The sequence below is a fragment of the Diabrotica undecimpunctata genome, chromosome 5, assembly GCF_040954645.1.
Source record: "Diabrotica undecimpunctata isolate CICGRU chromosome 5, icDiaUnde3, whole genome shotgun sequence".
Taxonomy (NCBI): Eukaryota; Metazoa; Arthropoda; class Insecta; order Coleoptera; family Chrysomelidae; genus Diabrotica; species Diabrotica undecimpunctata.
In genome coordinates, this window is record NC_092807.1 from 49,546,991 (window position 1) to 49,562,683 (window position 15,693).

General features: G+C 31.8%; 1 protein-coding gene across 1 annotated transcript in view; it reads right to left on the reverse strand.

Moving 5' to 3' along the window:
* LOC140441296 (5-oxoprolinase) overlaps positions 1 to 11,407 on the reverse strand; it is a 401,235-nt gene extending 389,828 nt beyond the window's left edge. The window contains exon 1 of the mRNA XM_072531924.1: positions 11,254 to 11,407. Within this exon, the coding sequence (XP_072388025.1) occupies positions 11,254 to 11,295 (42 nt within the window). The 5' untranslated portion in view covers positions 11,296 to 11,407. The remainder of the gene's footprint in view (positions 1 to 11,253) is intronic.
* Between the last annotated feature and the right edge of the window lie 4,286 nt (positions 11,408 to 15,693).

Sequence of the window (15,693 nt, forward strand, 5' to 3'; positions counted from 1 at the left end):
GTGAGATCAAGAACGCCCCAATTAAGTGAAAATACATGCAGTTGTAAACTATTTTGTAGACTCAAGTTCAATGATACAGAGCGGCAAATAATTTTCAACAAATTTTGAGAGTTACTTGATGTCACGATGGAGAGAACGTTTGTCCGAATGAATACAACGCATGCTGGTGAAATAGTTATGAACGAACGTTTTCCCAAGGCTGCATTTTTCTTCTGCAAAGAAAATATTAAGACTCCTGTATGTAAAAGATTTTTATGCCCACTGTAGATATTGGTGACCGACCAGAGAGGACAAAAAGGATGTTAGAAACAACAGAGATGAAAACACTTAAAAAAATTGATGTTAAGACACTCTGGGACAGAGCTATAAGTACAGATATACGACGTAGATGCAAGGTGAGGAACATCAAGAACTGGGTAAGAAATAAGAGTAGAATGGAACGATCATATAAGCCGAATGACAACAAATAGAGTAGTAAAGACGGCAAGAGACGATTCCCTAGTAGGAAGAACGCGAAAACGATGGAACGACAACATATTGGACTCACATTGAAAAACAGGCAGAGTCATGTCCACATACGAAGAAGAAGAGAAGAAGATATTATGAATCATCAGATAATGGACCGTCTTTAGAGATCCCTGATGTCCTTAGAAACTATTTGTAGACAAGGTATTTTGTGAACTCTATATAAGATATAACATATTTATGAGAGAAATTCAATATATAATAAACATAACAATAAAGAAGTATAGTAATTTACATGACAAAATCCAAAATATTAGAGATCGTAATCCTTTACTAAAAAGTAAAAATAATCGTTAAAATAATGGAAGTAGATTAAATCTCATTATTACAGCCATGTAACTTTTGCTATTAAATGGAATTATAATCCTACGCAATGCTTCCCGGTGCTGTTAAAACTTACACACGAATGAAAACGGCCCATTATATACAGATGATATAGTAATTTCATATATGCATAAAATATACCGTAAAAATTACTGAAACAATGGGCTATAGAAATAAAGATGAAAATCAACGAACAAAAAATTAAACATGAAATGCAAGGAAATCTCTTAAAAAGCAATCGGATTGGAAATAATCCTTCATTTGTGGAAATAACTCGTCTTCTTATTTTATAGTTCATTTTCCTATCGAAAATTGGAATTCATTACAGCAATTCTCAGTTTAGAGATATTCTGAAAAATAGACAATAAGCTCAAATTAAATTAGTCCCTTAAATTTCTCAGTCAATACAGGTATCATTCTTCCAGCACTGCTCTTTCTCTTTATGTTACTTTGCAATATTATTTTTGTTACTATTTCAGCATTGCGAAGCATTTCATAGCTGTGGATTCCTGTCCATTGTCGAATATTGCGCAGGCATGACATTTTTTTACGTCCCAGACCTCTCCTACCCTCTATCTTTCCTTCGAGTATCAGTTGCTGAAAAGTATATCTTTCTCCTCGTAATATGTGTCCCAAGTATGCAGTTTTCTTACTTTTTACATAACTAAAAAGTTCCCTATCCTGTAAGCCCGCTCTTCTGAGAAGTTCCTCATTTCTGACTCTGTCCGTCCATGATATTCTAAGCATTCGACGTAGGCACCACATTTCAAACACTTTAAGTTTGTTAATGAAACTGGCCTTTAACGTCCATGCTTCTATTCGGTACAAGATAACAGGCCACACGTAACACTTAAGCATCTTGTATCGGAGGTTGAAGTCCAATTTGCGATCAGTCAAAAACTTACGAAGCCTCAAAAAAGCATTTCTGGCTTGTTCAACTCTGCTCTTTATTTCATTCTCGGGGTCCCAACCCTCGTTCAGCAAACAACCCAAGTATTTAAATTGCCTGACCTGTTTGATTTTTTCTCCCAGACTATATCTTTGCGTTGGGGTAATTATTTTACTTATAATCATTGTTTTTGTCTTCTTGATATTTATTTTCAAACCCCGAGCGTCACTTGCAAGAGTTAGATCATTTAAAAGGCATTGAAGATCTTCGATGTTATCTGCCACTATGGCTGTATCATCAGCATACCTGATGTTATTATTAAATATGCCGTTAACTTTAATACCCTTATTAGAGTCTGCCACTGCTTCTGCGAAGGCTTTTTCTACGTATAAATTGAACAGCATTGGAGACAGTATACAACCTTGCCTTACTCCTTTTTTAATGGAGAAATCTTCTGTTTCGTTGAAATTTTGAAGACGTACTGTTGCTGTCTGGTTCCAATACAGATTGGCGATAATTCTTATATCCTTGTTGTCCAATCCCAACTCTTGTAGGTATTTTATCATCAATTCGTGTTTTACATTATCGAATGCTTTTTCATTATCGATGAAACAGACAAAAACATCCTTTCTTTGATCTAAACAATTCTGTATTAATGTTTGTATACTAAAGATCGCTTCTCTCGTGCTAAGTCCATTTTTGAAACCAAACTGACTCCATTCACTGACCTTTTCACATTTCTTAAACAATCTAGTGTGCAGTTTCTCAGGAAAAGTTTTAAAAAGAGAATCATTAGGCTTATTAGTCGGTGGTCCTTGCAGAAGTTCGCACGTGGTGTTTTTGGTAGGGCGATAAATGTAGAGCGAAGCCAATCTTTTGGAATCTGGCCCGTATCGTAAATGTCGTTAAAGAGCTTGACAATAATGTCTAGGTTTTCTTCATTAAGTAACTTGATTGTTTCTGTTCTGCGTACATGTCATCTAGTCCTGGGGTTTTGTTACTTTTTAATAGTTGGATAGCGTGTACAATTTCAGCTTTCAAAATACTTGGGCCATACAAATGGTCTCCCAGTTGTAGTGGTTTTTGTGTTCTGTCATCATTGAACAAATTGGCTGTGTACAATTTCCAAGTATTAAGTATATCTCTAGGGTCCGTTATTAGTTCATTTTGGTCATTATGTATACCAGTGACTTGTTTTTTCTTGAGTACACCAGCAATTTCCTTAATTTTCTTGTGAAGATTGAAGCTTTCGCCGAGTTTATATAGGTTTTCAGCCTCGGTGCAAAGTGTAGTCATCCAGATCTCCTTCACCGCTATAATTTCTTTACGAATTTGACTGTGTATATTTTGGTACCCTACTTGGTCCTGCCTAATCTTACACTGTCAGCGTTGTTCCATCATCTCTAATATTTCTTCTGTCGTCCACTCATTCTTGGTAGTTATTTTATTCTGGAGTAGAAAAGTGTTGTTCACCTCACCAAATGATTCTTTTATGGTGGTCCATGACTTTTCAACTTCATCCTCAGTTGCCATATTAGAGAACCTATTCTTTGTTTCCTCTGTGTGCGCTTCATGTACGGTTATTGGTATATACAATAAAATATACAATGATCTTTACAAAATATGTAACTTAACATTTAAGAAAATGAATGACTATCACTACTTTCACCATCCAACGCGCAGCTAAGTTCAGAAGATGAATTGCTCTCCTTTTTGTCAACCTGGAACAGTGGACATTGTTGCTCAATAAGCCTTGTTTGTTTATTCTACTGTATAGTACATATTTATAATAGATTTTTCCATACATGCTATCCTGAAAAATATATTCTTTGTTTAGGTCAGATTGGCTAATTAATTCTGCAGTTAATTATTTGAGTATTTACCTCTAATTCTTGTAGTTCCGCTTTTAATATTTCTTTCTGACATATCGATACCTACTACGTAAAGTATCGTAACCAAGAAATTTCGGTTTTTCACTTTTTTTTTCATTTTCATACTTCTAAACATGTAAACTAACGTCTGCAATAATTAAGATTTCAATATTTCTAATAGAAGGCCCCCAAAATTAGAATGTAAAATGTCGTATGTCTACTTTTGTCCAAGTATTCAATCGTGTGTTCTACTACCGATATTATACGGGGGTGAAAGGCGCTCGGGGCATTCGAATGTTCGCGTAACTATCAATAACGACAGAGTACTTGGTGAAGAAACAAAAGAGTCTTGTTATTTTAACATTAATGCGTAAGTTTAATAATAGTAATACAAGTTAATACAAAACATGTCGTCTCGAGCACATAGAACTATTAATCTCATAACAAAAGAAAAACAAAGTGATGCAATACGAAAAAAAGAGACCATAGAAAATTCAAATTATGGAACCAATATAATAGTTAAAGCAACTCCTTTGATTGAAGAAAGTGAAAGAAATAAAGGTATATATTATTGTGTATTACCATTGTGTAGTAAAATGAGTATTTTAATATAAACGTAATAATTTTTATCTTTACCGACGAAAAATATCGTAAGTTATATTTACTTTACTTTACGTTGTTTGTGCTATTAAAAAAATATCGTGTGTGTTAAATAAGATATTTTACACCGGAAAATAAATAAAAATTATGTCGTATGTATATGATAGGATGTTTTCCGTTGGCGTTTCATATTGTTTTTTTTTTATCGTACCTACTACTTGCCATAGATTACTTCGTTTAGTTAAGTATTTAAGTTACAACATTATACGTGTCAAAAAATCTTTACATTTAACTAATTTCATTTTCTTTTTCCAGAATTACATCTGCCATCGGATGTAGACATGAGTGCAATAGAACAAACTATTGATTTTTTGTCAGATACAGTTGATGAAGATTTCAATAACGTTCCTCCTTTCCCGTTTTCTGGTAAATATTTATAAATAAAAAAATATTAAAATAATATTTATGGGTACACAATGGTAACGTAACATTGAATTATTTTTAGAATCAATAGAGGACCAGTCAGAGGAAGATAACACACACATTCCATCCTCAGAGTGTGCTAAAAACCATTTAGACTACTGAACTATTTTTATAAGTCTAATTTATTAACTTTATTTATTATAAAATTTTTCTAACACTTCGATTTTTAAGCTGCGACTGATATACATGCTCCAAATTTTCGTGGCCATATCGCATATTTAACTTCTTAAGTTGTTCGAAATCATCCGTCTCCTCTACGGCTATGTTCTGAAGCACATCTAAGGCATCTCCTCGAAGAGCGATAGTCATGTTTACAGCCTTTTCTTTTTCAGACCATCCATTCGCTCTTGCAGCTGATTCGAACTGTTTCATGTAGTTGTTCCATGGCGATTTTCCGTCGAAAGTTGGGACTTTATAACATGCACAGAACCTCCACTTCCTTCAAATTTCGGCCGGTGTTTCCGACTTACATTTCGTCTCGTCTTCTTTTCTTTCTACTGTAATTGGATTGTTTCCTATTTCTGCTGTCTTTGTTTCCTCCATCTTCCTTTCCATCTCCTTCCATATCTTTTCTTCCTCCAAAGCGTTCTTTGCTCGTTGGACTAAATCAGCCGTTTTTCCAGTAGAAGCTAATTCTCTGTGCTCGATTTTCACAATTTATTTTATATTTCACTCTGACACCAATGAACTGTTTTTATAAGTCTAATTTATTAACTTTATTTATTATAAAATTGTTCTAACACTTAGTTTATTGGAGTCTTTATTTAATTTATATAAAGTCTTACAATAATTTATTTTACACTATTTACGCTGTTCTAATTTATATAATTTATTTCCGCGTTACAATTCAACGACTCGATACAATTCTCTTTTCAGACTAACTTGTTTTCAAATAAAAATATCCTCTATATATATATATATATATATATATATATATATATATATATATATATATATATATATATATAATATGTAGAAAGTTATTTTTTTACATTCGTTATGTTGGTATTTTTACACGAATTAAAAAAAAAGCATAATATCCTACGATACTTAAAACCTAAATTAGGCCTTTTTTCAAAAATTCTTCGGGACTTTGTTTATAAACAATAACCAATTCATAAAGAACCATTTAAAAGATTAAAAGTTCAAGTTTAGAGAAAAAAAATTAAAAACGATTTCTTTAAAAATGAACTGTTTATGATGCGCCAAAGATAAAGAATTTAAAAGCAAAGCGATTTTACATTTTCAAAAAACTGAATTCATAAATTCAAATTTATAAATCACAATATATTCGGTTTTAATCAACGAAAATTGATGTATTTTTTTTTTTTTAACTTGGGGTACCTTGTCCGGGGGACGATTTGAGATATACAGGGTGATGATAGAGCGAATGGGGGCGATATGGAGGGCGACAGAGAAAAGGGGGCGATAAGGGGGGCGTTTAGCATCCGGTAAACGAGAAATGGGAAGAATAAGAAGTATTTATAACTATAATATATAAATATTTAACTCATCTATCCTTACATAAGCATACAAGAGAGTAAAGCATACTATAAGAGATATCAGAGCCATTAGTCCAAGAATGTGCATTTTAAGAGTTAAAGATCGTTTCTTTAACTATAGTCTAATTAATGCGCATGCCCCGACAAAAGAAAAAGAATTGGAAATTAAAAAAGAGTTTTATGACGAATTAGAGTCCGCATATCAGTTATGCCCAAAAAATGATATAAAAATAATCTATGGAGACCTAAACGCCAAAGTTGGAAAAGAACAGCAATTCCAACCCACAATAGGTAGGCACAGTCTCCATGAGCAATCAAATAACAATGGCAATAGGTTAATAAACCTAGCAAGATCACTTAACATGGTGATTGCCAGCACGTACTTCGCTCGCAAAAATATACACAAAGGTACCTGGAAATCCCCGGATGGACTTACAGTAAATATGATAGATCATGTCATTGTAGACTCGAGACACCAATCGAATATAATAAACGTCCGCACCAGAAGAGGGGCAAATGCGGATTCTGATCACTACCTGGTCGAAAGTAGGGTAAGGGCAAGGTAGAAGGACTCAAAGAAACAAACAAAAATAAAGAGTATAAAGAAAAGATAAACAACAAACTAGAAAACAGAATAACACATGAAAACCTAAATAAGGAGTGGGAAGAATGCAGAGACATCATAAAAGAGGCAACTAAGGAAGTACTAGGCATAGAAGGTAGAGAAAGAAGAACAAGAACGAATCGAGACGAACCCTGACATACCATTAGACCAAGCAGGCAACAGAGAAAAGACTCCACTAACAATAGCCGAGATTAGAGCAGCAGTAGACAAATTAAAGAACAATTAAGCACCGGGATCGGATCAAATAGCATTGGAGTTACTGAAGGAAGGAGAAGACGCACTACAAAAAGCAAAACATGAATTGATAACAAAGATATGGTCGAATAAACAGCTACCAACGGAGTGGAATAGCGGTATTATTGTACCATTACATAAAAAAGGAAATCACTTAGAATGTGGAAACTACCGTGGAATCACGCTGCTGAATACAGCATACAAAATAATGTCCAACGTCATTTATGAAAGACTTAGACCACACGCTGAAAAAATAGTTGGCAAATACCAAAGTGGCTTCTGTAGACAGAAGTCAACAATAGACCAGATATTTGTTCTGCGATAGATCCTCGAAAAAACAAGTGAATATAACATCGACACACATCATCTCTTCATAGACTTTGAAAGCGCATATGACAATATAAACCGAGAATTCTTAATAAAAACAAAATATTCAAACAGATGCCAGTAGGAAAAAGAACAAGAGGAAGACCGAAACTGAGATACTTAGAACAAATAGAAAATGATATAACAACCTTAAAAATAAAAAACTGGAGAAAAAAGCACGAAACAGATCAGAATGGAGAAGAATCCTGGAACAGGCCAAGACCCAAAAAGGGTTGTCGAGCCAGTGATGAGGATGATGTATCCCTACATAACCTTATCTAATACTAATAATAAGAGAAAAGTAAAGTTTTTGAATATAAATCTTCTTCTTCTTCTAATGGCGCTACAACCCTTTGCGAGTCTTGGCCTGCTTGAATATAAATATTTATTTTAAATTGTTTAAACAAATTACTCGTTTAATTAGACCCAAGGAATTAGCGACTTTTATTTTGAATTTATGAATTAAGTTTTGAAATAGTAAATTCAAGAAATCAAAAAAACTGCACTCAGGTTCTAAAAGTCGTAGGACATTAAATTTTTTTTAGAATTTCTGTAAAATTGCCGACATTTGGAATTTACAAAAATTAACTTCCTACATGTTGATAAGTCTGAGTTATTTTCAATGTTTATACACTTTTGTGTATAAACATTACAAAAATCACAATACTTTTGCAAACCTATTTTACAATATTTAACATAAATTTTTTAATCATTAAATAATTTAATATGATAAAATAAGGCTTTTTTCTTTAATAGGTGTTTTGATAATTCAGGTAGACCTAATAGCTTACGCATAATAACGTTGTAGATAAAAGCTTTCTTTGATAAACAATTTCAATTTTGCAATAACTGTTAAGTGAAACTTTATGAAATTTTAACAACTCGACACATGTAATATTGTCCCTATTATCACGCAAATTTAAATTTTTTGTGCATTTTTAGAAAAGTTATTAATGATTTTCAAAAAATCGACTTTTAAAGCTATTTTTGTAATAAGAAACAAATTAACAAAAATACCTTTACTAACTCTCATTTTAAATTTTTCATGCTTTTTTCATGATTTTTATGCTTTTTCAGTAAAACTGTGTCACTTTTCCACATAATTTGCCGGTCTTCACCTTTTTAAACAATACCTTTATAGTATATTTGAAGAATAAGCTGGAGTAAATTCTCAGAAAAAAAAACTAAATTGTTAAGCATATTTTAGTACGTGTGCTTTTCGTACAACGTCAATATTTTAGCTTATTTTACGTTGGGTTTGACTATTTAGATAGAAATTTTTCCATGTCACATGGACTATCGTAAAATTTAAATACCTGCTATTGTTAGAACTGTGTAGGCTAGGGTTTTTTCAGCTGGTCACAGACGTACTTTAAGGGTATTACATTATTTGTTTCGGTTTGTTAGATATTTAAACCATTTTCAAAGCATATTATATTTATATAAATCTGTTTATTTTAGTAACGTTATTTATGGTTATTTTTGTCGTTATGATAATGACCCATTAAATAACAAGAAATAAAGAAACTCTTAAAATACACAGGTATTTAGTTAATGGTCTTTTGATAGATTAGATAGAAAAAGTCGATTAGCGAAAGATGGTTTCTGATAAATGTGAACGCTATCTTAAATAGTATAAATTTCGATTTTGTTTGGAAAACCAATGATTAATAAAATGGTTAATGGTCTTTAAATAGTCATTCATTAATATCAGAAAATTTTTGTTTAGTCGATTATAAGCGAGTGAAGAGATCTGACACAGTTGTTTTTTGCAAGAGTGAATAGTGAGTTTATAGAATATGGAATTAACGTGTGATTATACACCAGTTAAAAAATTAAAGTTGAATCATTTATCACTTAACGAAAAGAGTGTTATCCTTAACGTCTACAATTATTTTAAGCAACACAATCCTTCCAATACTGTTGATAGTATAGTTGAAATTTCGTCTAAAGTAATGGGATATTCAAAATCAACTGTATATAACATTTTAAAAGAGGAAAAATCAGCTGGTATAACGCCACCCAAACCGAGACCAGGAAGACCAAAATTGTCGAAAGTGAATGTGGATGAATTCTTCAAAAATGCAATTCGTAGAATGGTCCACTCATTTTTTTTTAACAAACAAATACCAACTTTAGATAAAGTTTTACAAGCCATTACCGACGATCCCGATTTACCCACAATAAGAGACCAACTTTGGAAAGTTTTGCATGAGTTAAACTTTAAGTATGAAAAAGTGGGCAGACAGTCAATGCTTATCGATTCCGAAGAAATTGTGTGTTGGAGACGAGACTACCTCAGAAAAATAAAAAAAATGAGGACAGAAAATAAGAACATTTATTATTTAGATGAAACGTGGGTTAATGAAGGTCATACTGTAGGGAGAATTTGGAAAGACAAAACTATAAAAACATGTCGACAAGCATTTCTGGAAGGATATTCACCTGGTTTCAAGGAACCAACAGGTAAAGGTCGACGATTAATTGTTACCCATATAGGTAGTATGAATGGATTTCTTAAGGAGGGTTTACTTTTGTTTGAATCAAAAAAGACCTGTGATTATCACGAAGAGATGAACGGAGACGTGTTTGAAGAATATTTCGAACAGATGATTGAATTCATACCTAAAAATTCAGTTATTGTGATGGACAATGCAAGTTACCACTCTAGATTAGTTGAACGTTTACCAACTACTCAATGGAGGAAAGATGAAATTGCAATGTGGTTAACTTCTAAGAATTTAATCTTTGACGATACAATGACAAAAGCAGAATTATTAGAGCTTGCTAAAATTAATAAACAAAATTATAAAAAATATGTCATTGAGGAAATAGCCAAAAAACGAGGAATTGAAATACTTCGCCTACCACCGTATCATTGTGAGCTAAATCCGATTGAATTAGTATGGGCCGAAGTTAAAAGTAATGTTGCTCGAAATAATACAACTTTTAAATTGTCAGATGTTACTATTCTTTTTCATAAATCAATATCCGAAGTAACGACTGAACATTGGCAAAAATGTATTAATCACGTTATGGATATTGAGAAAAATATGTGGAAGCTTGATCATATAATAGATAGCAGTATAGAACCTATAATAATTCATCCCGGATCAGATAACACTTCGTCTGAAACAGAATATGAGGAAGCTTAACTTTAAACTGTAGCTCAGAAGTTTATTTTACATTTGAACTAATTGCCGACAACTTCATTGTTTATTTTTTATTTATTTTTTATTGCTAATATAATTTTCATTCTTATTTCCAATATTATTAGTATTAAGAATATTATTATTTATTAATAGGAATATATAAAAATTTACAGTTTTTCTGTATGTATTTTACGTTTCAGTATAATTTATTGTATTTTATTATTTTATATTAACTGTATGTTTCACAAATAATAGAATTTTTATTCTTTTTATGTATATCTTTTTATTTTAAACCAGTATTGGATTGGATTACTTTGTTCTAAATATCCAAATAAATTTAAGGCAAACTTTTCTTTTAAGATTACGTTTTAGTTAGAAGATGTGCACGCCTATGTATTTCGAGGTGCGAAGATTAGTATTCTGAGAATTTACTCCAGCTTATTCTTCAAATATACTATAGTATTTAAAATTAAATAGAGATCTTGCATTGTTTATATAATGTTTATGAGTAAAAAATAACGTTTATTTTTTTGCATATTTTGTTTAATATATATTGTAATACCGCCATAATCACCAAATTTATCAAAAGCAGTTGTTAGATACCTGTATCAACGAATGTCACAAAAAAGGCTTTTTATTTGCTATTTTTTGATCTAAAAATTATAAATAATTAGATACTTACTTCGTGCATCAAAAAATCCTCAGTAGCTTCTTTGTGTTCCATATTTTCATAAATAATAACTAAACAAATAACTGAACAGCCCTAATTTATTTTTAAATCAATATAATATGACAATCACTGGTGTATCTCTCTCTATATACAACTGCCGAATGATATCGTTAAAGTGTTTTTGATTACTCTGATAAGTTTTTGTTTTGACTTTCATTTTTTGTATTGAATTAAACATTTGAATGAAAATCTATTAAAATCCATTAATTTTAGCCTTCTATGAATTTATGGACATGCCGCAATACCGTTAATCTTTTTTAATATAGGATGTAAGAAAACTTATTTTTTAAATCTGTAGTTTAAGATGCTTAATCAACAAAAAATACAAAAGGAATAATATATTTTGTAATAAATATATATATATATATATATATATATATATATATATATATATATATATATATATATATATATATATAGAAATGTTTCTTCAACGTTGAGTTTCCCAAAAAAAATCTTTATTTCGAAAATAAAAGTTACAATTTTGAGAAATTCTACAAACTACTACATTTAATGATTTTAAACTTGACTATTGAAACATAATAATTACAATAATAATAAAAATATTGAGTTCTTCCTATTTATAACGTCGGATATCGGAATCTGCTGATTCTTAATAGTAAGGGAGCTTATGGCTACATTTCTCCTCCCTCCATTGGTTGGGACTTCGTCCTCGAAGTTTTGGTTACTTCGGCTATCAGCTCGTCTAATATCTGGATCTGGGCAGGATGCAATTTTTCTCCAAATAGGATTTTGGAAATTAGTTTTCTTTTCCTAATTAGGAAGATTATTAGGAAAGCTAAAATAGTTAAAAATATTATAACAGAAGTGGTGCTCAGTCCTATTGATAATCGGGGTAGTACTTCTGTGGTATCTATTGGTTGAATTTGGCCGTGTGTCTCTGGGATTGTTAATTTTTCAATTTTCATCTCATTTTATTAATTAATTTTATTGGAACAATTTTTAGAATGGAAATGTCTTGAGACGTCTTTTTATTAAATTGGATGCCTTCAATCATTATGGGTACATCTGTCGTCAAGAGGCTGGTTGAATTAATTTCTATCTGCTGGATTCTCATTGGGTGAACTATTCCTAGCAATATGACTTTGCTGGTTTCTTGGAAAAAGTTATCTGTGATTAATGTTTTTATGCAATTATCTACATTGGGTATGTTACATTTGGATTGTACATAGTTGGAACAAACTATGTTATCGCCTTGTCCTATACAAGTGTAGAACCATTTATTATTTGTATAGTAGCTTGCAGGTGGCAGAATCATAACATGATCTTTGTTTGGAATGGGATAGATTTTATAGGTAGTGTAAGGAATTGCATGGAGTATAGGGATTTTAATTATTATGAGCATTGTATTTGAAGTTACACAAACTAAAGTTTTTGTTGACTCTATAAGTTCATAAGGGTGTTCATTACTATTGGGAATTGAATTTCTGGGATAAATTTTGAGAAGGTTCTCTTTAAGGTCTATTATTTTCTTTAAAGTGAATAATTCTATATTAGAGATATTAAGTTCAGATAAAGTAATGGTTCTTATAAGTTTCATTAGAAATTCGTTTATATTTTGGAGATTTATTATCTCATTGTGTAGAATGATATAGCTGTCAAAATCAGCTGATAATTTGTTGAGTGCAGATATGAGAATTGAATTATCAGAATTTAGTTTTTCTAAAAGTTTATCGAATCTCGTGTTAAAAGAGTTTCCATAAGATATTTGGTTATTAAATTTTTTTATGATTTCGTTTTGTTTATTTTCTAAAGAGATTATGTGTGATTTTAACAAGTCTAAGTCAGAGTCGTCTGGATTTCCAGTCACGTATTTGATCGCTGTACCTAGAAAATTAAAAAGTCCGCGTTTCTGTTTTCGCGTAATCTTGTGTAGATCGTCTTTTGTTTGTTCTTGTATGTGGGTGTATTGGGAGTACAGTAGCGAGAGAGGTGCATTTTTGAAGTGATCTTTGAAATAGCTTGTCGGACTAGCATCAATACTGTCGGATAATTTGTCTAGTGGAATGTGAAGAAAATGTCTGTGATAGTGGGAGATTTCTCTTGATTTGCCTATCTCTTCAGCATAGTAACCATTATTTGGAATCTCCTGAATACTGAGTGGATGGACCAGGGCGAGGATTGTCCTGTGAAAAATTTGGGTCTTGAGTAGGTTTATCTACATGTTTTCGTATTCGTTTTACATATTTAAGGTGAGTGCTTGTTAAATTTTGTTTATCTGTTTTACCGATTATTTTTGTTTTGTCTTGTGTTTCTGGATGAATAGTGGAGAAAGGGGCTTGTAATTTGGACTTATGTTTTTTCTTAGAAACATATAGGGATTTTGTAAGGTCTATTTCCGGAATATCTTCGGCATTTTCGTTTTGTCTATCTAAAAGTTGTTGTCTTTTTTGTTTTTGTTTATTATATAGTTCTGCAATAAAGGGTTTGAGTTCTTCTTTATGTCTTTGATTATATGTTTCGTATATCGGAAGATCAAAGTCGAAATGTATTTCTTCTGCATAGGGTCCGTACAGAATTGAGAAAGGGGAATAATCTGTGGAACTGTGGATTGATTGGTTGTAAATAAGAATGGCGTGTGTTAGAATGTCATCTAACGAATCATTTGGATTTTGGGCTTGTAAGGTCCTAAGTTTTTCAATAAGAGTTGAATGAAAGCGCTCTACTGGAGAGTTTGAGGAAGAATTGTTTACTGTTGTAAAATGTATTTCGATTTTGTGGATATTTAGGAATTCTTTAATAACTGCGGAATTAAATTCGGTGCCGCTGTCGCATACAATCTTTTTTGGATAATTGTGGTGCGAAAAGTAGTGTCTTAATTTATTTAGTATGGAAATGGAAGTTTTGTCGGTGAGCTTATAGCATTGACCGTATTTGGAAAAAGAATCTATTATTGTGAGATACAGGTTTTTATTGCAGTGGAATAGGTCGATATGTAATATATCAAAAGGTTTTTGTTTTAAATGTTTGTAGGTTTCAATTAGTCCGTTGTGATTTTCTACGTGATATTTCTTTATGCATTCTATTTGTTGGTTTTCTTCTTCTGTGTCCTGAAGTAGTATATTGCAAAATATTGCTTTGACTGTGGAATTTATTTTTTCTTTAAAATAGTTACAGATAAAAGGTCTAAATTCGTGAGGGATTGTTATTGCAAATTTTTGATTTGGTCTAAGGATATTTTGGAAGGTATTTGCTATTTCTGTTTACCAATTATTTGTCAAAGTGACAGTGTAACGGTGTTTGTTAAAAATTCTTTTGTATTTAATTTCAAAATTATTTGACTCTGGTTTAAAAATAATTTGGTTTGAGGATAAATTAATTGGTTCAGGTGAAATCTCTATTCCAGTGATAGGGTTCTCAACTGATGTATGTTGTGTGTTAGTACTGTTTTGTAAGTTGTCAAAATCGGCAAGGAAATCGTCAATGTCGAAATTGTCGGGTGGTTCAGCACATTCTGAACTTGAGCTTAGGGCATTTATTTGGACTCGGCTAAGAGCATCAGCAACTTGATTCTCTTTGCCTTTTTTATATTTAACTTCAAAATCATATTCTTCTAGTTTAAGTCTCCATCGGGCTAATCTAGAAGTGGGGTCTTTAATTTTGTAGATCCATACGAGAGGATTGTGATCTGTTTCTACAGTGAATTTTTGGTTGTATAAGTACATACGGAAGTGTTTACAAGAATCTAGTATGGAAAAGTTCTTTTTCAATAGTGGAGTAGTTTTGTTCTGCGGAATTTAGAGTTCGAGAATAGTAGGCAATAGGGTGATTATTTTGAGATAATACTGATCCTATAGCTATATTAGAAGCGTCTGTAGTCAGTACAAAAGGCTTTTCGAAGTCTGGGTATTGTAAAACTGAGGAATTAGTTAACAATTGTTTGCATTTTGCAAAACATTCTAAATAATTTGGATTGGTAGGGTCAATAGTTGCTCCTTTTCGAGTACATCTCGAAAATGGGGATGTTATTTTTGCAAAGTTGGGTATGAATCTTCGGTAGTAACCGATTAAACCAAGAAATGATTTAATTTCTTTTACTGTTTTTGGTACAGGATATTTTTGTATAGCTTCGATTTTTGCTGGGTTAGGTTTGATTCCTTCGGTTGTCACTACGTGACCTAAGAAAGAAACTTCTTTCGTGAGAAACTCAGATTTGTCTAACTGAATTTTTAAATTATTTTTCCTGAAAGTGACAAAAATAGTCGCAATATGAACTAAGTGTTCTTGCAGTGACTTGGAAAAAATAATGACATCGTCCATGTAGACGAAGCAAAACTTATGAATAAAGGGCCTAAGAATATTGTCCATTAACCTTTCGAATGTTGCTGGGCTATTCTTTAAACCAAAGGGCATACGTAAAAATTCAAAGTG